Source organism: Colias eurytheme, chromosome 19 (genome assembly GCF_061535395.1).
Source record: "Colias eurytheme isolate Ceu_HAF_F1 chromosome 19, ilColEury1 Martin Lab GWU primary, whole genome shotgun sequence".
In the NCBI taxonomy this organism is placed as follows: Eukaryota; Metazoa; Arthropoda; class Insecta; order Lepidoptera; family Pieridae; genus Colias; species Colias eurytheme.
Genome location: NC_142998.1, coordinates 7,269,239 through 7,296,675, shown reverse-complemented (window position 1 = coordinate 7,296,675; position 27,437 = coordinate 7,269,239). Strand labels below are relative to the sequence as shown.

The 27,437-nt window shown below is 31.6% G+C and overlaps 2 protein-coding genes across 3 annotated transcripts in view; both read right to left on the bottom strand.

The window, feature by feature from the left end:
• The window catches only part of CrzR (corazonin receptor), a 38,390-nt gene extending 30,870 nt beyond the window's left edge, over window positions 1-7,520 (bottom strand). Inside the window, exon 1 of the mRNA XM_090113324.1 lies at window positions 7,345-7,520. The gene's annotated coding sequence lies outside the window, so the exon portion shown is untranslated. The remainder of the gene's footprint in view (window positions 1-7,344) is intronic.
• A 6,690-nt stretch (window positions 7,521-14,210) lies between these two features.
• The window catches only part of SK (small conductance calcium-activated potassium channel), a 200,703-nt gene continuing 187,476 nt past the window's right edge, over window positions 14,211-27,437 (bottom strand). The window contains exons 5-17 of one of the 2 annotated variants that reach the window (XM_090113322.1): window positions 26,776-26,905; window positions 26,486-26,581; window positions 25,871-26,044; window positions 25,125-25,148; window positions 24,425-24,567; window positions 24,210-24,314; window positions 22,418-22,553; window positions 20,913-21,023; window positions 20,037-20,164; window positions 19,592-19,661; window positions 18,125-18,226; window positions 17,438-17,580; window positions 14,211-17,054 (exon numbers count right to left, since the gene is read on the bottom strand). In XM_090113322.1, the coding sequence (XP_089969448.1) occupies window positions 16,895-17,054; window positions 17,438-17,580; window positions 18,125-18,226; window positions 19,592-19,661; window positions 20,037-20,164; window positions 20,913-21,023; window positions 22,418-22,553; window positions 24,210-24,314; window positions 24,425-24,567; window positions 25,125-25,148; window positions 25,871-26,044; window positions 26,486-26,581; window positions 26,776-26,905 (1,522 nt within the window). In that variant the 3' untranslated portion in view covers window positions 14,211-16,894. Of the gene's footprint in view, window positions 17,055-17,437; window positions 17,581-18,124; window positions 18,245-19,591; window positions 19,662-20,036; window positions 20,165-20,912; window positions 21,024-22,417; window positions 22,554-24,209; window positions 24,315-24,424; window positions 24,568-25,124; window positions 25,149-25,870; window positions 26,045-26,485; window positions 26,582-26,775; window positions 26,906-27,437 lie in introns of both variants that reach the window. The other variant, XM_090113323.1, reaches the window with a different exon arrangement.

Here is a 27,437-nt window from a genome sequence, read left to right as displayed (position 1 = left end):
CGAGCACAATATAAGTAATTAAAATTGCTATCACAATACAAATCAAGCCACGTCCACCTAAGCGTTCTAACAGACGAACGGCAAGTTGTGAACGGCAGAGGCTACTTCAGCCGTCGCCACATGTCGACGGCAGTCGTCGAAGTGTCGGCGGCAGCAGTCCAAACGTCGACGGCTGCCGTCGACGTCGACAGGAGGAGGTGACGCTTGCAGTTTGCGTTGACGGCAAACTGCAAGCGTTTGACGTATGACGGCATCCGTTTTTGCGTGTCGATGGCAGCCGTCGAGATATTGACTGCTGCCGTCGACGTGCCGACGACTGCCGTTGACATGTGGCGACGGCTGAAGTAGCCTCTGCCGTTCACAACTTGCCGTTCGTCTGTTAGAACTCTAATTCATTATTCTTATAACTTTTTATGACATATTTTATCACTTGTTTTCTATCCTAGTAATCACTAGGTACATATTATAAAACAAAGTCGCTTTCTCTGTCCTTATGTAATGAAGCATACATGCTTAAATCTTTAAAACTGCGCATCGGATTTTGATGCGTTTTTTTTAAGTAGATTGAGTGATTCAAGAGGAAGGTTTTAGTATATAATTTATTAGGTTTTAAACAAAGCAGGCGAAGCCGCGGGCGGTAAGCTAGTAGTAGTATTATATATGCGAAAGTTTTTGAGGATGGATGTTTGTTATTCTTTCACGTAGAAAGTACTGAACCCATTACAATGAAATTTGGTATGTAGGTAGCTGAAGACTCATAATAAGTCATAGGCTACTTTTTATCCCGGAAATCCCACGGGACGGGAACTATGCGGGCTTTTCTTTGATTGCGAGGGGGAAGCCGCGGGTGGAAATATATTTAGGTATTGAATACTTACTGTGCTCCGCGGTTTCACCCGTACTACTCCGCTCCTGTTGGTCTAAGCGTGATGATATACAGCTTATTATAGCCTTCCTCGATAAATGGGCTATCTAACACCGAAATAATTTTTCAAATCGGACCAGTAGCGCGTTCAAACAAACAAACAAACAAACTCAGCTTATAATATTATAAATACACATAGTATAGATATAGATAAAAATATAATACCTATGCTTTATATAGAGAAAAATATTACCTATTCAATAAGAGGTTGCTACTTCCCAACAGAAAGTCATTAATCATGTTTGCTTTGAATGCAATCCCGTGAACTCTAATCGTGTTCAGGATTTCTAACCGAACGAGCCTTAAAGCCCAGTAATCTTGAAGCCTCCTGTATATTTTTAAAGATGTATATTTCACTGGTTAATACTGAAAATAAATTTTCGTTACGTCTATGTCATTGTTTGAACAGTTGTTCTTCTTTTATCTTTTGTAATGCATGTATCTATGTATTTAAATTTGTTATAATATTTTTGTATTTTTGAGGTGAAATTTCTAGGCGCGTTGAGAGTAAAATTTCAAGGTCTCGTGATGGCAATGCCGTCACGTCATGGAGTATAGCGACTGTTTTTTTTAAATATCTTTGAATCTCGACAAATAAGTTTCACTTCTGACACATGTGCCAACGCTCTTTTTCTACATATATTTCATGGCTATTCTTAGTTTCGATATTGAGATACAATGTCATTCATATTATTATAATAAAATAATTTGTTAAATTAAAAGTTAATTAAAAATGTTATCAAAAGTTATAAAGGCATTGTCGTAATGCAGTTGTACGCATTGCGAGATGCGGGTTCAAATCCCGCATCGCAATCAGATACTTTCTATTCTTTCGTATTTATTTTATTCAAGTAATATTTAATTAGCTTCATATTTAAAAATATATTTTTTTTTACTTTATAAAAACAGTAAATAATATATAAGCATAGATAATATTATAATGTATTTTATAAAAAATAAAACAAAGAAGATTTAAACAATATAAGAGATTTATGATTCTCTGATGTATTCAAGTCATAACCAGAGGCGGCTCGCCCTAAGGAGCGCTGGTGCAGTGAACTCCCATAAATAATTATAATAAAATCATACTCCTTAATTTAATTATTAACATTAATTATTACTATTTAAAATCAATCGTAATCTTTAAAACTACTGTTAATACCAATGAATATATCCATCATTCCATCATCCCATACACCTGTATGGGTACTACCTACCTACTGTATTATGTAACGCGCGAAGCGGTGCGCTCACGATTGCGCTCCAATGAAAAAAGATTTAGTACATTTCCTAATACGAAATCCAATAGGAGTGAAAGAGAGGGTTTTGCCAGAGCCCTGCGCGTGAAACAAAAGATTTTCTATGGAAAAGTAGCAAAATTCGGTGCGCCGCACCCGCAAACGTTGCCGGTTCGTTTTTACCGCCCGGCAGGACAGCGATTGCGACGTTGCCAGTTGCTACTTCTATAATATAAACAAACACTCGACTCTCGAGTCAACTTCAATGCACGCGCGCGATTCATGCAATTTTCTAATTAAAATTATAAAATACGTGTTGAAATAGCCTGTACTTATCAGTATTACTTGTGAGTGTTAAAATGAACAATAATTATAATGTGGCGTTCATTAAAAAGTGTGATAAAACGTTACAAATTCGGCTTGAATGTAAAGCTAAGGGACCGCCACGGCCTGAACTTGATCTTACGCAAAAATGTACGACAAAAACGAAAACATATGCGCGTGTGTTTAAATCTGAACAATATGTAAAAAAAACCGTGGTTGTGTGGTTGTGATGAAAGCAACAACAGATATTTACGAATGTCTTGTCGCTTTAAGTTATAGATATTTTTGCACACCAAAAAGAAAGACGTATGTAGGTATTTCCTTTATAAGTAATTTTTTTGATAAATGTACTGCTTTACACCATGTATTTTCAGTGTTTTATTTCAAGTGAACACCCATAAAATTTTGTCACGAGCCGCCTCTGGTCATAACCGTTTAACACCATAAAATTTATATTTAAACGAACAAATTACTAAAACGAGTTTTTTATATGTGGGAAATATTAATGGAGATAATGACTGGTGATGATTGTTTTTGTGTAAAAAATATTCGAAAAAGGCATTTATATTTTATTTTAAATTGTCTAACTCATTTTGTAACTTAAAATCATTGTGTATGTTATGTCTTTTTTATTTATTGAGGTACATCTATTATATTTCTTGCGCTATAAGAAAACACAAATTAATTTTTATTTCTCAATTACATATTTGTACGCTTAACGATACATTGTTTACAAAATACGAAGACTGGAAATCCCTATAGCATACATACAATAAATTCCTCGAAAAAGAATAGGAAAAAATAAACAATTTAATTAAAATCCTGCACAACGGAAATTCATTTACTAGGATTTAATTTAGATAGCACGGAAACTTGTCATTGACAAGCAGTTCATTTTAAAGGGTTTTAGTCAAATAGACGGAGAAATGGTCGGATGCACGACAAATCAAGGGTTTTGTGAATGTACACGGAACCCCAAAATGAGAATTTTCGCTTTATTTATGTATGTACGAGACTAATTATCGCATCCGACACACTCTTGGCTCATTTGAAATTCTCATTGTCAAAGAGACAATTACGTAGACTTGATACGCTAAGCACATAAGCGTAATGACTGTGTCTAATTATGACATGTATAAGTTCGTTCAATGACCAAAATTGTTGGAATTTTCGTAAATATGTACCTACATTTTTACGAAAAGCAAATTCAGTGATAAATCTTAAGCTTTGTAAAATTGCTTGGTTATTATAATTATGATTTCTCTTTGATAAAAGTCACGAAAATTAATGTTCAGATTACGTATATTACAAGAAAATATAGTGTTCAAATATATTTCTATCGAGATGAACCTTTAGAACTTACCTTACCTTAAGAACTTGTTCGTGACGTTTCTAGTTATTAGAATTTGATCAATTTTAATTAACGCTCAAAGGAACGTATTATCTATTAGTGTATTGGATGAAATTATTTTTTTATTAGTCTCAGAAAAACAGCAAAAGGTCAGACAAAAAATTATTTCGTGTTGTTTAAAATATTACACCTCGTCTGCCACTTTAACAGTGTTCCGTTTCGTTTTATCTTCCTTTCCCGTTAAACCAGCCATGTTTTATTTAAAATGTTTCTGCAGAATGAAATTGATAAATGATCATTTATTGACAAATAGTCATTAGTAGGTATGAATTTCAGTACTGCACAAAAGAATTTCAGTCTCATAATATCGTAATTTTTACATGTATCCAACCACACTTTCCCCATCTTTAAATAAGCTAGAAGTTAATTTTATTTAATTAAAAGTTACAAAAAAAGCAAAATTAAATCAGCTATATAGAGAATAGCATAAAATAGTAACCCATATTATTCCTACAGATCCAATATCATTAAAATACCACAACACAAACTTTGTTAGTTTAAATATTTTTTTTTGTAAATTTATATACTTCATATTTCTGTGTGTATCTCTTTGGTTTAAGTAGCGTCCCTTGTCCTGCATTTAATCACTTTGTATTTATATTTAGTGGAATTGTTGCCAGAGCTTTTTGGAAAACTGTAATATGATTAGTGGAAATTCAAAATGTTTCATAAATGTTCGTAAATTTCAGGAAACTGCTAATAGTCTTTAGAAATTTTCTCCTAAAACAATATAAAGTGCGTAATATAAAAGGTTGTCTGGAAGAAATCGCTCTATAGCAAAAAGCCCGACATTTGTACTTAGTTTAAGCTATCTTTAAGTTGCATGATTGTATTTTTTTCTCTCTTATATAAGTGCAATAAAGAACAAATTATTAAAAATAAATAAATAGCAACGTATTTTTCGTTTATAAAACTATACTAATATTATAAAACTGAATAGTATATTTGCTTGAAGGCGCTAATCTAAGGAACAGCTGGTTCGAATTGAAAAATGCTAATGTGTTGGATTGCAATTTATCGAAGAAGGCTATACAACACCACAATATGCAGCACTGAAGAAAATTCTTATAAAAGATTCCTTTTGAAAGCGCAAAAATAATTGTCATAATAATATAGTGGGTATAAATAAACTAATTAAACATTTAAAGAGCGACATATTGTTTTATTAATTAACGAATAAAATTCAAATGCACTTTCATTTGCTTCATTTTACAGACAATTATTATCATTTTCCCCCGTAAATGTTTATATTTTAAATACGAAATGTTTATAATTTATAAATATTCTTTGAAATTAATCTAAACATTAAGATAGATAAGAGAACTTACAATTTTGCTATATACGTGTTTGACTTAAAATTAGCCGTTATTCTGCAAACTGCAGCCTTATGTAACTCGACACATTAGAGCTGCAGGTAAAATGTTTGAACAAAATGTTTAATGGTAACATTTGAGCTGCGACATGATCCGTTTTCAGAACGAAGGTTTATTTGAGGAACAAAAACCAAATTATATTTTTATTATTTCACCCTTTTCTTGTTCTACATCTTTATTTTTAGAGCTTCTTAACGGAATTTCCCAATTTTCCCTATGAGGTTCTATAAATATTGACAGCAAACATAATATTAGTATTTTATTTACAGAAGGGGCTATCCAATACACAAAAACTGGATCAAAAGCTCGAGGGAATAAAGAAAACAGAAACCCCTTTGTCATTTAAACATTATAAAACCATAAAATGACAGTCCTCAATACGCTGTCATTTCTAATAAATGTATGACGTGGGATCAAACGTTCGACCGAATTCAATTGGGACTGCTTGCTAAATCAACATTGGCCGTAACAAGTCAATCAACTGGAAAATTTCATTGTTTCTTTCGTATTTTTACTAGTTACTGCATCTGAGTTTGATCGCGTTTTCATCGGTGTTTGTTATTTTTAATTTTACTTCGAATGTATTAATTGAATTTTTAATCCCCGAAGAGAAAGGTTTCATCATCCACTTTTGTAGCGTGTATCTACTATACATTGCATTTGTGGCAGGGTTCTTTAATCAAATACACTATACAAATTTTACGCTTAGAAAGGAAGAGAAGTTTATAATTACTAAATATTTTTCTATCCAATCTTCATTGACTATGTAAATAAAAGACGCCTTAATTAATTAAGACTTTCCTTAAGTACCCTGTCAGTTTCAGATCGGTTCCAGTTATTTCTTAGATAAACCATTACAAATCAACACAAGGACGATACATAAATATTATTATATTGGTTGCTTTTCTGGCATAATAATAAATGTTCTACTTAAAAATGTTATAGTGTTTTCTTTTAGGTACAAACCCTTTATTTTACAACATTCATAGACGCTCTATGAATTGCCTATTTAATTATATTATCTACAATATTAAATACAATTACGCAATATACTGTATATGGCCTGTTATTTTGTGTTATATTATATGCTTACTGAATTATAAGCTAAAGTATTGTTAAAATATTATATTCAACGGAAGTAATATAAACAAACAATAATATACTCTTCAGTACTCAGGTACCTTCTGAGTACCGTTGTATCAATTTTGAAGTCATAAAATCATTTCGAATAATCATAATTTTGATACAAGATTATTGTTCAAGATATCATAAGCATTATTCAAATATAGGAAATTTACGAGAGAAAGTGAATATTGAATCTTTCTAAGAAAGGATTTCGCCGTATAATATTTGTTATTATTAGTCGCAACTTTATCGAAATAAGAATAGCGATTTCTTAGTAACTTAGAAGCATGGAATATTTTAGGAAAAGGCGCTTTTGAATATTAAGAAAATAATTTAAGTAAGTTTATCCTTACACCGTATAATATTTGTTATTATTAGTCGCAACTTTATCGAAATAAGAATAGCTATTTCTTAGTAAGTTTTGCATGGAATATTTTGAGAAAAGGCGCTTTTGAATATTAAGAAAAGAATTTAAGGAAGTTTATCCTTTCAGCGGGTGGAATAATGAAGGAAAGGGGTTGAAAAAGGGGGAGTTTTTATTACATTTACTTATGCATCGTCAGCGTCGATCGATTGATTTTATACAATGTTTATTTACTGTACCTAAAAATTGGTTTAATTAAAATTACATGTAGTTGAAATTCCTCGAGTTTATTTTATAAGAATTCATTTTAAACTTTTATATGATGTTATTTAAAAGTAATTTCATGGCGGGGGCACGGCAGTGCAAGGGTAAAATATTTTACAGCGACTAAAATAATAAAGTTAATGTTATAGTATTTGTATTATTAAGATCAAAAATTTACTCTGATAATATTCTGATTCCTTTGTAGACATTCCTGAGTACTATTTTATTCACATATTAACTGAATGTAATCTTGTCTTATTAATACTTCGTTATATTGTATAAAGTAATGCACGTATGCGACACAGAACTCCCAAACTTACATTATCGTCCACAAAGTTTCTGCAAACTTTATTAATTTTCCATTCACATTGTCACACTATTAGCACATCACTAAACAACACCATAACTGCCTAACTATAGTAAATAATTTTATTTATTTCGTATGAAAGTTTTACGAGCTCATACTAGACTCATCACACACAACTTACGCGATCGAAGGCTCTATACCAACTGAACGCAGGCTGCTGGCTGACTTGTGTCCTGAAACAATTATTGTCTGCGCAATTTTGGAGCATTATTTCATACGCTGTTTATTAAGGTGTGAAATGGTTGAACAGCTGCTTTCAAGAATACTTGAGATAGTTTAATGGTGATATAATTTCAGTTGGAAATTTAATGTCACACGTTTGCAATATTTGTCACATTTTTTATTAAATACATGTGTTATATTAATTTAAATGATGAGTATGGATAATTTGACTATGTTATGTTATAAAACATTACGTTGAACTTATAGCAACATGGCAAAATTTCTTTGGTTTGATAATTTATTATGTTATTATAGATGCGAATAACTGGTTTTATAGGAAAGCGTCTCTTGTATCAAGCTTAACTTTAATCAGACTACAGACATAGTATGTTTATGTATGTACATGAACATTGGATACAGATAAACCATAAAAATTTGACCTAAAAATATTTCTGAATACACCCGATTGGAACTTTTCTCAGAAATAGTATTATTTTTTTTCTCTCTTTTCCTCGACTTTACTTTATCTTATTTGTACAATTAGTCTTTAATTAATAATGATTTAGATACTATGGAAGAAAACATTAATAAACACCTCGATATTTTTTTTGTTAATACAACTAGCATATTATAATACATTCTGACATCCTAAAAATCCTTGCAGTCCTTGAGCCACAAAAGTGTAATCAACGGCTTTCTTCTACATGGGTTAAAGATTAAAGATAAAAGAATTAAAGTTAAAGATTCATATTAGTATTATTTTTGAATATCGAAGCTTTATTCCAAATTCCGACAAAATCTAAACCGCTCTGAGTTTTGAGCGCAGGCTAAGTATTACTTTGGGTACTGCTACAACAAAAGACGATTTGCTTGTCCCATAAGAAGCTCTTAAGTATATCGCTATCTTCTGGAGACTGAACATAATGTCATATAGCAGTATTGTTTCCAGTGTGGGAAAGTGATGGCGCTATACGACCTATATAACACTGTCTTGTATCCACTCTGGAAATAGTACTGCTTAAAGACATCATGGTACGGCCAACCTTTCTACTTAGTTCTACCAACACATTAAAAATATAATAATCCATCTTGAAAATAATAAAATTATCCTCATGTTGTCTATCTCCCTTATATTTATACTTCTAAGAAAAGTAATTTCCGAATACTCACATCGATATGTGAGTAATACTTTCATTATTACATCCAATACAATATAATCAACAATATCATATTTTCGGATATATTAATAGAAATATTACTCACTTTCCGTTAGCTCTTATAATTTAAGAGCCGAGTCGGTTAATAAATCATAGCGTAAAGCCTAATCTTTTGTTATTTTTTGAAGATTAATTGAGACAGCACCTGATTACTAATCTAATAAGAAATAATAATTAATCTGTCTAATTCCTAAATATAATAGAAAATAAATATTATGGATACAATTTCCATATTTTTAATCAATTTCTGGTTGTTAAAAACAACAAGGGAAGACAATAAAAAAAAATATGCGTTGTTAAGTACCCTATTTATTATTTGATATGATAATTGATTTATAAGAATTATTTGTACCTTATGTATAAACAAAAACATGAATCAAGAATAATTAATAGCGTTATATCATTTTGTTTGAACGACCGTTTCACTCTGTCAAAAAAGTATTTCATTGTTAAGTATAAGAACTAACTTCTTCTTAGCAGTTAGCTGAATAAGTCCAGCTTGCGTCAATTAATTTCAAATTTCATAAGCTTCAATAAAGTTGCTTCAACACTATATAATATGCAACTTTTTATTGCACTACCTTTTTACATGGTCAAAGATTAAGAATTCGTAAAAAATATTTCATTTTAAATAAGAACTAACTACTTCTTAGCTGAATAAATCCAGCTTGCATCAATTAATAATTTCAAATTTCATAAGCTTCAATAAAGTTGCATCAACACAATATATTAAGCAACTTTTTATTGCACTATCTTTTTACATTTGCCTTTTTACTTTTTAAATATTCACGTGGTGTAACACTGAACTATATTTCTACAAAAACACGTCTAAATCGGTTATCCGATGTAGCGTGCCTTGCGTGATTTAAACTCCAATCTATTTCGCGGTTCAAAAAACTAACAACTTGAATACATTTTAAATTGCTTTTAAAACAGGTGTCCTAAATAACATGGACGAAAATATCAAATGTTTTATCAATAATTATCTAATGTGAGTATCGATTAATGCTTATATTGCAAAACAAAAAAATAGCTGCGTAGTTACTTTTCCTTTTGAATCTATGAACCGTCAAACTTTTTGATGGGTGTTAGAATAGCGTAAGGAGATAAAGGTTTCATCTCACAGAAGGATATTAGCTTTATGTCATGAAAATAAAACTTCAAGAGAAATAGGAAACACTTTATGTGAGTATATCAGAGGATACGGATCAGAAATTGCCTGGGATTCGTTACTAGTAAAATATAACAAACTAGCTTTCCACCCGCGGCTCCGCCCGCGTTTTCAAAGAAAAAAACCCGCATAGGTCCCGTTCCCGTGGGATTTCCGGGATAAAACCTATCCGATGTGTTAATCCAAGTTACCCTCTATATGTGTGTTAAACTTCATTGTAATCGGTTCAGTAGTATTTGCGTGAAAGAGTAACAAACATACCTACCTTCAAATACACATACCTCCATCCTCACAAACTTTCGCATTTATAATATTAGTAGGACAATAACGTAATACAAACATAGACTAGACAGCAAACAATTATGCATATTTGTTTATTATGTTTGTGTCGAGTATTAAACCTTTAGTCCGTAAATTTTTCTTCTTCTCTGTATTATTAAATGTTTGTGTTTAATAAAAGGTATGTATGTTTTCAAGCTATTGCATAGCTTCTATCGCGGGCCTTGAGCGCGGGGACTGAATCCAGAAATTCCGTAACGAAAAAACCTCACGCTCCCCACTCCGACGGACACGGAGGTGTGGCTTGAAGGCATAGCATGCAATAGCTTTACCGCGGCAGTCCCCGAGTGCCACACGTCTTTTTTTATGTATGTATTGTTTTGCATATTCATCAGTTTATTCTCATAGCAATTGAAATCCTACTAAATATGAAAAACTTTATTTATAAATCTATTATTATTTTAGTATTAAAAAAGCAAATCGTTAATAAATGTTCCGACGTTTTATTCAAGTTGAGCTGGCTTCTGAAGACCTGCCTATCTTGACAAATTAGATGATATTCAGAGAAATTTCTACGTTTTTAGTACTTGGCTAGATGGAAAAAGATTAAAAAATGATTGATGATATTTTATTTTTGGAGCTTATTATTCAGAGCCTGAAGCCGTTTTACTGTATCGGTCTCCTTGTTTTAAAAGGAATAAGTATTAAGTTTAATTGAATAAACGAATTTGAATTTGAATATAATTAAAAAAGCTGGAAGACAGATTCTCGATTTCACAATCAATAATAAACCATTCCTTGCATAGCTTCGCCTTGCCCTCATAGTTTCTTCATAGTAACGATACCACGAACACGCTAAGAAAATAATATTTCAAAAGATTGTTCCCAGTACACCAACAATAACGTTTTGTATCAGAATTTTCTATGTTGCGGATTGGTGAAGGGTGTGTGAAGGAAATAATATTTAATATGTAAGATATGATTTGTTTTTTTTTTATGTATTTTCCTTATCGGAGGCAACGAACGCGTAAAGTATATCGTGATTCGTCAGTTCAGTATTTATTGATAGACGTCTGATTTTAGTGATGGATTGGATTACATCCATCAGTTCGCCAGTTACAGGTTCAATAAACACGATCCACTAATATTTATTGACGTATACATCATGTATTTAAGGAAACTCTACCAAATTCAGTTTTCCAAACCCTTATAATCTTGATAAGTTTAGAGCAAATGTGAAAAGGTACTTTCTGGATATGCTCCAACTTTGGGCGCATTGCCACTTCCGATCTGGTGAAACAACGACTGAACAGTACTATCTATAAATATAAGTAATTTACGCATACCAGGCGCCTGGGTGCGGTACTAAATAGATAAATACGAAGAATCTTGTACACATATATTTCATAAAAAAATAAACATAATATGTAGTAAGTAATAATATCCAAGTGACAAGGGACAGGCATGCCGGATAAGTACGGAATCCTGCATTTTCCAAAGAACGATTTATCATGTTTTCAAGCCGCTTTAAATAAATCATCTCTGAGAATTTTTTCGCATAACTGCAATAATTTGGTAGGACATTTACTAAGCTAATATTATATATTGGGTAATGCATTCTGATGACGTAATTTGAAAATAAGAAATTAGAAAAGTTTGAATAAAAGTGCAAAAAATATGTGTGGCTATTTTACATATTTTTTGCAACAATATCTAACTTCCGAAACGTTGGACGACTTCACATAAATTTTATTAATCCTACAAGATTCCGTCCTACGATCGTTAGTAGCAGCTGTCTTAATGTAAGTAATATCGCTTGTTCTTAATGTATTATGTTCTTGTGCTACTTTTAAGCAGCAATGTGAAGACTGACACAAAATGAGATTATTTTTGGAATCATTAATGGCACTTGAGAGTATGAACTCGTCTTTTATACGACTAATGTTTATTGAAATAACACTTGAATTAACATATTTTTCTCTCCAAAAGTATTAAGGGCATGTTACTGTATTGTAATAATTATATATATATTTTAATTTTAGATTCACATCACTGAGCTTCGGGTGATATTCAGCGTGTTATATTTGACATACTTACCGACAACGGACAGGTGCAGCCAATCAAAAGCTCCTAAAAATGTCTCGAGCTCCTTAAGTATTGTATATCTTTTTTTGTAGCCAAGTCCATTGACTAGGCCATAATATAATGACATAATAATTCGTAAAAGATACGATTTCAGATCTGTGGAGAAATATTCTGAGGTTCTGCTCTACATTATTAATGTTGGCTGTTCATTTAATACTAGGTACCTACCATAAAACATATTACGCATTGTGTGTGTGTGTGTGTGTCTTTTATGGTTTACGTGTGTGTTTGTGTGTCTCGAAGGTTATATATCGAAAGAAGAGCTTTGTATACGTTCATTTACTTATTATAAAAATTGGTGTAACCTATATTAAAATAAAAAAATAAATATTATGTGCGTGCAACACACGAATTGCATTTTCACAGTAAGATAATTAATCATCTATTTTTAGGGAAGCCATATCATCTTGGAAAATCATATGACTATAATGCCTTCTGATAGAAGCTCTTAATAAAATTATGCGCATACATACATACATACGTTTCAATGTTTTCCCATAACTTTAAACCACACTAAATTACCAAAGTATACGTATAATAATACGAATACATAACCTTATTGCACCATAAAAATATGGTCGGAATGCATTTCTGCGATTTTCCTTGATGTAATTTTCATACAGAATTATCTTTTAAAATAATCTTAGTTCAGTCATTTATGTCATTCCTTAGCATTCTTTACAGTCGAACCGCAGATGTTTAGCCAAGTAACATAACATTAAAACAAGGAAGGAATGCCAAGACTTGGAACAATGCGCAATGTATACTTAATTTTATTTAAAGACCCGGGACAATTAATGTGGTATGTTTACGGAAACATTGAGAGTTTTCGTTTAATAATGTTATTCTGTAGGTATGCATCGTGTTATGTGGTGATAGTTGAATTATTATATTTAATACCTATTGGTAAGGAATTGAAAGGAGAAATTATTTCGATTTTGTATTCTGATGTTTTTGTGAAATGGTAAATTAACAGAAGAAATAAACAGAACAATTTAAGAAAACAAATCAAACTCTAGTTGTTTAGTTGCATTTTATTATTTGTGAACCTATCCATGAAATTTCGCTAAAATTCGCCTTCTTTTGTCACACATTATCAAAAAGTATTCTGTAAGCTTCCTATTTCCAAATTTTTGTAAGAATTTAAAAGTATTTGAAATTTCCAAAAAAATAATGAAAATGATAGTCATTCTCAAGTTAAATCGTGACTAAGGCGAAAGTATTCCATTTTTAATCGGTTATTCGTAGCGTATTCTTTTAATCTATGTTTTGCTTTCTTTTTATCCTAAACATTAGAACAAGGTTGTGTGAAACCTGATGATACGTAGAACGGCAAACCATTACATATAACTGAAGAGCAGAATTGCCTTGTAGTCTATAAGGAGTATTTGTCACTATTATTTCCACATAGAGCATTGCTGCGCGTTGAGACCGGTGCAGGCGTGGTTCGGCCGAAGTAACGGCAGCACATGCGATTTGCTCACTCTGTGGACCATCTACTTACGATGCAAGAATTCCAAATGTTACGTAGGTCCATGTACAATTTGAAGCAAATAGTAGCCAGCAGTGATAAAGAAAAATCGACCTGGTTGTAACTTACCTTTATCTCACGGTGTATTTACTATCCAATAAACATAGAGCTAGAGCAAGAGCATTATTTCGTGATCTTTTATATTAATAGTACTTCGTTTTTCTACATATAATAGTTATTTATAGAAATACGAAGTCTTTATAGCTATCTACTTAATTGTGTGCGGATATTATAAATGTCTCTACAAAATGTATCTGTTTAAAAAAATATAAGGGTTATTAAAAATAGGGTTTGTTATTTAATTAAAAGACATATTAGAAAATACTACAGCTCATATATTCGAAGTTACACTTTCATTTCATCAACAATAATCACAAAAGTTTCATCATCTTTTGTTTGCACCGCGTATAATTTGCATACAAATAAAATTTCAATAAATTCAAACATAATTGTATTAAAACAATTTATCTGAACCCTATATCTTATTATTATATATTTACATTAAAATTCGCAAGTTTAACTTTATACATTATATTTATACATTGTGTTTTATGATACATAATTTACATTTTTATTCCATAACCTTAACAACATTTGGTCAATGCTTCTTAAAAATTAATTTATTTGGTTGTTTAAGTTGATTAATTGAATATATTTATGAATAGTGAAACCTCTTAAGGTGATAAAATACATTACAGTTATTAATATTAATTAATATAAAATAAGTGACTAAATCAAGACTAGAAACGATAATTTTAGGCAAAACATTACCACTTACAAGTTACAAATTAAAATGAAATATTTAATAAGCTTAACAATTAAACAAGGCATAGAAAAACATTTAACATATTATCAAAAACGAAAAAACAACACAGAAACATAGTTTTGGTTAAAAAACAAAGACTTAGTACCGTTAGTAATTGAAAAGGTAGCGAGTAAGTTAAGCATCTATCTATTAGTAACTAAAAACTTAAATAAACACATTTTGTAATAATAGTAAGGTTGTGTAAAATCAACACCTACAGCTAGTCAAATATTATTATATTCTACACTAATTGGTGTTTCATATCGAACGTCTAATAGGAATTTATATTCTTACTAAATGTAGAAACCAATTACTTATAGCAAAATATAACGCAACACAAACGAACATAATACCTAATTACTAAAATATTTTTGCCGTACTAAATAATTACTAAGGCCGCATACTGATAACTTACTAATATTTTACCCTTGTCTAAAAATATAGTTACTTCAATCTTTATACATATAATTTTGCTACAAACAAAAATTTTAACATAGTTATGATCTGTAATAATACACAGATTAAAAATGCATTAGTACAAGATATTCGGTCTTAACAAATATAATATTTTTTCGCCACATATAAAAGTATTGTTTAAACAAATTCGATAACTACATAAAATATTTATTAAGAACCTTTATAATAAACATATTAAATTGTTTACAGTCAAGATATAAAACACATATTGGTTTACCTAGGGCTACTGAAATTCAACGCATCATATTATAACTATATTGGACAATGTGATTTAGATTTCAAGATTATTCTTAGTAGATTAACATAATATAATTATTATAGATTTTATATTACTTACTAAATATCTATGAATGAATTCAACAGTGACGTAAGACTAGGTATAAATATTGGGTATTTCAATAGGGAGATACATTATTAAAGTGAAAATGTTTTAGACGATAATGTTAACAAAAAATATAAATAAATTGTTCCCACAACTCCTTCCCATACAAGCTAGTAATAATTATTATACTCTCATTACAAACTAGGTACTATTTACAGATTATTAATAATTTAAGATAATAAAACTGAATTATCGAAATTTTTGTAGTGTTTTAGGCACTATTTAGACAGCCATCAATCTTAATGTCTTAATACGAAGCTTGCTTAGTCTATGTTATAAAAATTACATCTACGTCAATAAGTAATAACAATTTTTCTATTAACTAAGTGTGTATACAGTTTAAAGAAACCTATAATGTCTGTAAGATGGTTGTAGCAGATAACTATACGTATAGCAGAAATGTCACAGTTATTATTTAACCTTCAATTTGCATTTATTAGAATGTTTTTGCTATACCCTATACTGATACCGTATCTATTTCTTTAAAAACCATATAATTTATTAAATTGTATTTTATATTGTGCGAGTGATAGCAATTTTAAGATTAATTTTATGTTTGAGCTTTACCTTATACCTTATCGTTTATTTATTGAACATTTCTGCTATGCGTATTGTTCCTGACGTTATATCAACTGAACTATGTTAAGTTTATACTCATAAAGAAGTGACCAAGACTAATATCTGTACCTATATCTCGCTGCTTTCAAACATCTATATACTACGTGTGTATAAAGGATCTATTCAATTCTCAAACAGTTGCCATCAGTTACATGTGTTGATTAATAATAACGTACTCAGTTTACAAAACACACCTGAACAAATAAAATATTTGTGACGTGATTCATCGAATGTACAAATAAATTAAACTTATTGATACAGTTTATATAAAATTAATTTCGGATTCACCTTAAACGAGACATGAACATTATTTTTACAAACGCTGATAATGTAATCAAAATATCATCTAAGGTATTGGCTAAAGCGTCTTTAAATAAAGCATCGTAATCACATCGGCTCGTCCTTCCGTCCGTTCACTATCTACGTAACACTAAACAGTCCATCACATCCGAAACTTTACGGAACAGCGAAGAAAACTGCGGCTGACCTTATCTCGCTCCGCGCTGACGATCCGGGGTAAATATTTCACAGTCATTTAGCACTTTTTGAACACGTCCATTAAAAAACATCGGTAAAAAAGAAAGTCTCAGTAAAGTCGTCGAAATATAACGTGAAACAATTTACCCGATGGCCTCGTGTAACAAAAGGGGGGGTCAGAGGAGGGGCGCCGAGTTTCGTCGAGTTCAGCAGAGGAGTTCGGAGTTGGAGGGCGGTACTCAGCTGGGCAGAGGCGGGCGAGGGTGAGGTGCGGGGCTTGGGGGCTGTGGTGCGGGGGACGGCGCGCCCGCGCTCTCAGGCGCAGAGTGCGCGCGCGCCGTCGCCGCCGGCTGCAGCACGGGGCTCGCCGGCCAGCCGTGCGTGCTGGCAGGGATTGTTCTGGAAACGAGCATCATTATTAAGGAAACAATAATGGTATTCACATGATGCACACACAAGTATATTCTGTTTTACACGGTTTATAGTAATATAGCGCTCAGTAGATAGAGCCGATATTTTTCAGATAAAAGATAAATTATGATATAGATATCTTTTGACTCCGATGTTTTTTTTTTCTCTCAGTAATGAGTGGATTTTTTAGCTCTAAGTAAAATAATTAAACTAATTAGCAAGAATTGTATTTTTATTTTCAAGCTTGGTTATTCACTAGTATCTACGCCTTGACCCTTTCCTTAATAAAATATATTAATATAAAGCTTTCCATGACGATTATCGTACGACTTTCAATCAAACAAAAACATTGACTGAAACATTCATTCAACCTGGCATAAGGAGAAATATTAGCAGCTGGCGGGGTTGGCACGGCCGCTGCGTCTGGGTGCAAAAAGTTCCGCCTCTGCTCCGCCCGCTCCCAGCACTGCTGTAAGCACCGCGCCATCACATCTGGTAAACTGTTCACTTGTTCCTGGAAACATTTATAGAACATTGATTAGTTGGTACATGATAATATAACCTATTTTTAAGTATACATATACATGCATACATATAAGGAGCAAGATTTGATGGTGATAGTCAACGATGTTGAACAATGATTAATTATAGAAGTAGATAGGGAGGGATAAAATAGTACGATATATTTAAAAATGTAATAATTAATCACTGCTACGTCTTCAACTAAATTATATAACGTATTCATTTATAAATGCAATGTGTGTAATGTTTAAATTAGAACATATTATTTCAATGAAATGTTTTTGACTTTTGCAAGATTTTTTAAATATGCTAGATTAACCAGCAGACGTTGTTTTGCCCTACAGCTCTTTTTCGTGTTTCTCTCCATAAGAACCTCCCTTGTGTAGTAACAAAAACGTTAAAAAATGGCGAAATGGTCGAGCCCATCTTGGTTTTTATGCTTAGCAACATATTTGGCTATTAAATTTTATTAGGTTGTAATTGTTACGTTTTGAATGTGTTGTATACTTAAGATTCTAATGAATATGCGATCATACCTGTAATGTAGTTAACTTCTCTTCTAAACTCGTCAACCGTTCCTCTATACTATCTTGTCTTGTGCTCATGTCTGATACAATTTCGTACACTGTGTTCTGGGTCTGTAACAAGAAGGGGTCCTACTATCAATCGCATTGCAGCTCCATAGTTATTGACGGTATTAGTCACTATAATGTGTTTAGTGTCATGTATGTATGTACCTATAGAATTTATTAAGCTATTGCATAGCTTCTATCGCGGGCCTTGAGCGCGGGGACCGAATCCAGAAATTCCGTATCGAAAAAACCTCACGCTCCCCACTCCGACGGGCACGGAGGTGTGGCTTGAAGGCATAGCATGCAATAGCTTTACCGCGGCAGTCCCCGAGTGCTACACGTCTTTTTTTTGAGTAGGTAAGTAACTATTCCTGATTTTGTCGTTGATTGAGTTTAAATTGATATTGTATTGTTATAAGTCAGTTAACAATATAGGTACATTATGAGTATATTTTATTGAGAGATTAATTATAATTTATGGAATGTAAAGTCGCTCTTCATTGTTTACACAAATTAAATATTTTTTTATTTGTTTCTATATTACGGTTGTTAGGTCACTTGACAATTTAATATTTTACTTAACAAGATTTGTTTCTATTGTCTTATTAATAAAACTAAATTCCTCGTCTGATATGTGTTTAAAAAGAAGTTGTGTTTGTTTGTTTTCCCATTATAATGAAATAGAATTAAAAATTATTAAAACATGCAAGCTACTGTCTAAATCAGCTACTATCATTCGCGTAGCTAAAATGAATGGTCTGGAACATTCTACAATAAACTAATTTATCAAATTCTACAAAAAAATGGCTGGTCTATAGCAAATTTGGAATTGGGAACCAAATAAATCGATGGAGGCTACGCTACAAAAACTAAGAAAATCTAATTTATTTTTTAATTTATGTTTTAATGTTGTTTAATTTAATGAATTTGTGACGTGTTTTCTAATGAAAGCGTCTATTGAATCTAACTTTTCTAAGGATATTAAAATCATGGTTGTGAAAATGTAGGATGTGGCCTGTAAGGCTTTATATTTAAATTGTATCTATCATTTTTGGTTACTGGGGTAAAAAAAATTACTCTTGTTACCTTACTGCCACTACCTTTGATTTACAACTCTAAAATAACTGATTTGATTTACAAAAAATAAATTCTTACATTTTTTTGACCAATCAATGAATAGACAATCACTATAAAAAAGTTACTTTCCGTAAGTAAAATCGAGCGCTTTATTTTGTAGTTAGAATAAAATTAAATCCGTACAAAGAACCAAGGAGTGATAGATACAATTAATTGTTTTATTATTTATTTATTTAGTTATCAAGGTGTGCATTTAAGGATGTAAAAATTTGAGCCGTGCTCTCTATATATCTAAATGGGAGTGTATATTGGTAGCATTTACTAGCAATTGAAAATGATTAGATTTTGAATTACCTTCGCCATGTCTGTTATTGTGTTGGCGTTGTCCATCAGTTTTCTTTGATCCATTTTTACTTTTCTTAATCTGAAAAATATATTATTACTTTTAATGAGAGAATACAGTTTTCTTAATAATTTTGAATAAACAATGTACATTATTAATTTTATGCGGTAACTGATTAAATCAAAATATAAACGTACAGAATTATCACATTTTTTAAAACGAAATCAAGTGGTCATATATTAATTGGTCATATGAAATGAAAACGTTTATGATAACTAAATCTAATGTAAGAAATACAATAAAATGCTCCACATTTCGAGCACTATATAATTTTTTTCGTAAATGTCTGAAAAATAGCGCCGCTTCACGAACTTTTGGTACAACCATCAGAATAATGATGTTATATTACTGCTTTATCTAATCTAATGATTTCACCAAATAATATAACAAACTTACGCATAAATAGCTAATAAAAACTTTCTCTGGTGCGTCCTTACTCTCCCAGGATGTACCCTCTTCACGAGTCGCGTGTGTTTGTATATTAACCAAGTCTCTCTCAACACATTCGCCGCAGCGTTTTTCAGCTGAAATTTTATAATCCATGCATCGTTATTACAACGCAAAAAAGGGTAAATGCGAGCGAAACTAATTTCTAACATACTCTTCTAAGGGTTGAAAACAATTATATTTGTATATATATTAATTATTATTTATATAGGTATAGTTAGTTTTGGAACACACTGGTAACACTCTACTCACACTCACACATAATATATATTATTTATTGCAAATGATCTTCATCAACACAAATCACTAATCTAAATGGCTCATGGCTCATTTTTTTTGTCTCTAAAGATACTTTAAGAATATCGAGAGAACAGATAATAATAAGATCTGTATAAATATAATGCGATACGAAAATGAAATAGGAAATGCAATATTTTTATATTTTAGGTCTATGCTGATTCTTATTCTGAATATATATATTTTTTTTTAATTTTGTGGAAATTTCTTAGAATCTATAATAGGTAATTTAATGATATGACACTACATTCCGAAACTTAAAACCCTACACCTATATCACACCTATAAATATAGCTTTGTAATATAACTATTGTTTATTACTTAATTTACTAAAGCATACACACGATATCACTGTAAGCACTTGGAAAAGAATCATATTATCCTTTTCAAAACCACACCTATTCTAAAACTTGCAAAAGTAGGTAGCATTCCTCTGGGATTTGATAGACCTACAAGAAGATTGCTAAAGCATAGAAATCACACATTGTCTTACCTCGCATCCTGTATTCTTTCGTACAATCACCTTACCTTTTTCGTGAGCTGAGTTTCCATCATGAAGTTATGCACATGCTTCTCTGCTCTAGTTAACTCTAATTTTCTCGAAGCAACGGTCACTAATAAGGCTGTGCATCCTGCCCCCTGTTAATTAGATTACAATAATTGTGATGAACCGACATCAATACAATACTTACTCTTTTAGTAAGTTGTGTGTCCATCATGAAGTTATGAACGTGCTTCTCAGCTCTAGTTAATTCTAATTTTCTTGAAACAACCGCGACTAATAACGCAGTGCATCCAGCTCCCTGTTAAGTGAATACCTTAATGTAAAATGCAAGCGAACGTGTAAAAGCATTCAAAATTTCTCATTCCTTAAACGAAAATGCGTTATCGAGGCTAGAAACAAAAACAAAATTATTTATCGGCTATGTGATTTATTTAACTTAGAATTTAAGTAGCGCGAGGATAATAGACACAATTCAGTCAGAAGATAAATCAAACATGCAAGAATAAATATGTAAAGCGTAACAAAAATCGATTAACGTAATCCTCGTTTCCATTTTGCATCGATCACCCTCATCATTTATGTTAAGGTATATTAGTAAGTGTTTCAACACTTGTTCGTAATTAGTAATTATATTATTTTAATTAGAGTTAATTTTACTTTGTGCTTAATAAAATGTTCCTAATGACAATAGAGTTACGGAAAGTATGAAAATATCGTTGGCTAGTTAAATAAGAACACTAACGAAACGTAGCAGTAACTATTCTAATCAACACAACGATGTTTCACACTTCAACTTTTCCACAAGAAGAAAGTTTTAGTCATGATTTTGTGATTAATAATTCCAATCCGTGCATTTTCATCTAATTGTGCGAATCGACTTCATAATTATTAGAAAACTACCACACTTTTTTAAACCCACACAAAACTATTAGAAGTGCAATCTTTACACACTTTCAAGGTAAGATTACTTTAGGAAAAGTGAGCCATTTTAAAAATAAATTTATTGTGCATTTTAGTGAAAGAGTCAAGTGAAGAGAGCAAGAGATAGAAAGGAGAAATGAAGCATTCCATACTACTGAATATGTCTAAAAATTAGCTGGCTTTAACAGGGAAATGGACGTTTCATTACTTCAAATATATTCAACGATAGTTACGTGATCGACATTTTTGCATCAATTTGCTCAATTGTTAATAACAGTTCTATTAAAGTGTACATCGAGTGTGAGTGATAGAAGGCTTTGTGTAAGAGTATATACTTAAATATCATATTGCAATATTACACACACTTTCGGCATTTTATTCTGTGAACATACAGTTAACATTTATTACATCGAAGTATTAGTGAGTTCGACACATTAATATGATGTACATACATTATTCGTCTGTGACTTGTACATCCGCTATTGAGTGTTGACTGACGTTATAAACATAAAGTGAAGGAAAAAGAAAACTCTGAAATGTATCAGAACCTTTTGTGTGAATGAAATCTGTCAGTCAACACGTAGACATTATTTATGAAGAAACTTACCATAATGCCGGTGCTAACAGCGATACCTCTGCCACAATATGTGTTTGGCACAATGTCACCAAAACCAACGGAGAGAAAAGTAATTGCGATAAGCCACATCGCATTGAGTAGGTTAGCATGTTCCTCATCGTGAAACCTTTCGAAAATAAATTCAACTCCTTAACGTTACACGCACAATATTGTATTTTGTACAAATGAAACATATCCTGTATGTGTTCTCCTACCTACAGATGTACGCAAGCTTATTTCATTTGGTGAAATGAAAGAGTTGATCGAAATAAGAAGAAAAACTGTGGAAAGAAAGAATAACAACGACCTAGAAGAGTTTGACTTTGATCATTAACATTGATCCGATTGCATTTAACATTGGCACATAAAATGGCTCACCTTTGCCGACGTATTATATACCTGTTGCTTAGACATAGCAAGAGCGAGAGGTTTTACCTTGCTTTATCTAAATTTGAGTAAGCTGTCGGTGGAAATTATTTGTTTATTGAAAATGCCTACCGCAATGTTATACATACCACCATACCGCAGGTGAGAGTAATGCCACGGCCGCAGTATGTGTTGGGTACGATATCACCGTAGCCGACACAGAGGAAGGTTATAGCCGTCAGCCACATTGAGTTTAGCAAATTGGCATGGTCTTCATCGTGGAACCTGAGAGCCAAAATGCCCGACAAGAACCACATGATAACCGTATACTTCACCAATTAACGTTAATTGTATTTAGAAATCGAAAGCTTTATTGAGTTAGTTACTGAGTTTGATATATTATCATCAAATAGAGAAGTATCACAATGTATTACCAAGCAAATTTCGCATGCCTCTCAACGATGAACAATATTTTATCTACATACACACTAACACGGTTTATTGGTCGAATACAACGTGCAGACTAAACATTTAATTTGATAGAAACCAATTACAGATAGCCATGCTGTGAAATACCAATTAGTGATACGGGGCTACAAGAACAGATAACACTTATAAGAGAGCCGTAGCAACAGGAAGGAAGAGACACAGAGAGAAGTATTAGAAAGCGCCTGCGAATTACAATTTTAACTTTGCTCAAGATTGCACCAGTGCAGTATTTGTGCGTTTAGTTTTTGTAAGCTTAAACAGAAAGTCTTGTTACCATTAGAGCCATTTTGTGCGTAGCTATGTTTATTGTACAATCAAAAGGTGAATCACTTTCATACATTGTGCCATTAAGCGCTTCGTTTTAGAAAGCATGTTAACACTTATTACGATTCACCACTGTGCGACAGAATCTTGCGGTTAAACTTTGTCTTGAGTTGCAACACCGAGAAAATCACAATAAACAATTATTCTATTCTATTCTATAACACATATCTATACAGACATTTATACATCAATGTTCTAACACATTTGAAAGCTACTTTTGCAAAAATAGTCAAAGTCAAACTCTTGTATTTTATTGCGTTGATTAATCAACTACGTTTCTTCAAAGTATACGAAACAAATATAAGTAAGGAAACACAGGGGATAAAAAAGCAAAACAAATGTTTTTACAACGCCACAATACATAAGCATTGCATGTCCATTTAGGCATTACATCGAGTACACTGTCACAATTCAAAACATATGATTGGTGTTCGAACTAAATGATGAAAGCCAAAATACTGATGAACAAATAAAACAAATGAATAGCTTATACAGGTATGTGACTAATGAGACCTTTAATGATTTCGTCTTTATTATTGGTACTTATTATAGCGTATATTTTAACTTATTACACATCGATACAGTTACAATGATCCTTACTAACCTCTCACATTGACGAAGCGTCCAGCTTGCAATTATCCATAAGGAAACCATGAATACTAGTAACACAGTTCCCGGACATATAGTCATAAGAGTCTTCAATACAAATCTGGTGATACAACAATAATATTTTAAGAATTATAAGAAAAAAAAAACAACGAACAACGTCACGATTCTCATAGAATACAATATGTAACATCCATGGTAAAAGTTTCATACCTAGTGTTAAAATTAATCCTGTTTAATGCTCCTATACTCCTAGAAGAAGCGTCAGTAAATAGTTTGCTGTGTAGTAGCATAACCCTGCATATAAGGTAAAGACGAAGAAACATTGGTAGTGATAGAGTTACATCGTACGGTACCTGAAATTAAACAAAAATTAGTAGATTTGAAATAGCAATACATTTTTGGAGACATAAACAAGCTAGATACATCATTTTATACAGGTAATTTTGTGAAAATATTATTTTAGCCATGAAATTAGTATTATTTAGCGCCTTGCCAATATAATAATTTATAAACATGTTTCTTTTGTATCAAAATTACTCAATTCACGCAGAAAAAAACTATTAATGCAATAATTAACTTTAGGACGTGAAAAACCACAACCACAAGCACACACAAACTTTGAAAAACGGTATTTGTTAATTTTAAATGACTAATTAACTAGTATCAAAAATTAAGAATCAGAGATTTGTATTTATGAAATCGATTAAAGGGATTAGCACACATATACTAAGACGTGATTTATTTATCAAAAAAATACACGCAAATCTAAAACATTTTTGTGTTGAATAATGTCTATAAGTTTATTACATCATGACAAAAATTAGATGACGAAAAATTGAACAAAAATTAAATAAACATGCCAAAACGGACACACTAACAGCACTTGAACACAACTCATCATAATACAGACCTGTATTTGTTTATACATTGTGCCCTAGAGAGGAAATCAAAATAAATATCAGTTGAGAACAGATAAATAAAAAAATAATAAAGATATAAAGAGACAAATAAAAATGAAAGACATGACTGAAAAGAGTTCTTGGAAGAGTTATATAAACTATACAATAGGCGTGCACACAGAGCAAGCAGCCTCGCGAAGCAATTGCTATGTGAAACAGCTAGTCTATGTGAACATGGCTCGTCCGAGGAAAGTGACAACACAGTGAAGTCATTATTCGGCCGAACCACGTCTACATAGACCAAGTCGCTTCGCGCAGCAATGCTTCGCGAGGCTGCTCGCTCTGTATGGACCTGCCTAATATATTCTTCATATTATAGTGTTATAATATTAGATATTTAAGGGATATTTCCTATTACTTAACAAATATTTTCATTCTACTCGTGTAATGTAACATAACTAGGGGCAAAATAAAGATTTTTATTTAACTTATTTTTCTCATCTATCATTGCAATAAGCGATGTCATTACGCTTATCTCATGCTATGCAGCACGGATACTTCATGAGTTATTTTTTTTTGCGATAAAAGCAAGCTTATAAAAATATTTCCAATAGTTTTCGACCAATATTCATAGGCCACTCTTATACCTCTACTCGCCCAACGCTGAACATTGTGAAGAGGCTCATTAGACCTGTTTCATATTTCAACTAAAGAAAAATTATAGTTTTTTTTGGCTTATAAAATATTGGTAACTTACAACTTCTACACCAATAACGCCTCCCTTATTGGCTAGTTTAGTGGTCCAAGTGAATGTATATTGGCCCGGTATAGGATGGACTGCGCATATCGCCAGTTCGAGTCCGATCTGAGCTATCCTCTGCCACGTCATTGCTATCCGCCAATCGTCAGCGCAGTTGTCTATCATAAATAACTGGAATTTATAAGATATCGTTTTAAATTTTTATAAATGGTATTGAGAAAGGAAGAAAGGGAGAGTAGGATCTTATACTTATAACTAGTTTCAACCATTTTTATCAACAACAAATGAAGATAGTAAAATAAGTTGAATAAACGGACATGCTCCTTCAATGTACAAATATTATGTATGGTATAAGAAACTCGAACTTAATATTACTATGATTCCTTAAATATTATAATACGATTAAGTGGTAATGTGGAAATTATTAAACAAAGCATATTTTTATGTTCACTTTTCAATTCATTCCCTTTCCTGAAGAATATTTCAGAGAAATTAGGTATATACATTTTTATCCGCGTACTAAAATTGTATTACGTGGATATTTATTGGTTTGATGTCGAATCCTGAAAAAGGCATAGGAATAAAATATTATGAATAAATAAATGACCATACCTGTACTTCTAAGGCGTGATACGCGACGATTAGGCCAAGTAAAATCACAGTTGACATTGATATAAGCGTCTTGAGAGCCTGAGAATATATTGAAGCCTGGAAAATTCAAAAACCAGCATTACTACATTGAGTAGCAATAATAACAATAGAGATTCTTATAAAATAAGTAAAATAGTTTCAAAATAAACTTTCATTTAACAATAAAGGAAATATTTACTTTGTTATTTCCAAAAAACATTAATTATTTTTTTTGTAAATTTAAAATTTTATTAAATAAAAAAATATCTTACCTTACTATATACACCTGCACTCGACAGTTCGTTTTCTATTACCATTATTATTATACCAAACATGCCCATAACTAAAGCGTAATCACTTATCCTTTTTCTCTTTTCAAATAGTGCCTTTCTTCTACCTAACCTGCAATAAAAAATAAACATATGATTAGACAATATTCGACGAAACTTAACTTAAAATCTATAATATGAATAGTCATATTTTTTGCTGTAATAGTAACGTCCGACATAAAAAAGCACTTTGCAAAGGAGAACCAATTTAAAAAAGGATGATATTAAAAAATTATCATTTTTATTAACATAACATTTATAAGATCGACAATTATCAATATCAAAAGTTAGAATTAATTATTTAATAATTATGTTTGTGTAATCGTATAAGGAAAATAAATATGATTTACATTTTCATTTCAAGCAATCAAAATCGATCCATACATTTCCGAACCATAAGCGATACGCGAAACAGCGTTTATTGGAAAAAAAATAATATTCTATTCTATAAATAATATTAGCAAATTTGTCTGGAAAAATTATGAACGTATTTAGAGGATATTGGATATCAAATTTATCGAAAGTATCTAACGGCTGACAAAATAATTCCGCCCAGAATAGAGTTCGTGCCGAACGCTTAGTATCACTGGATTAGCTTTATGGAT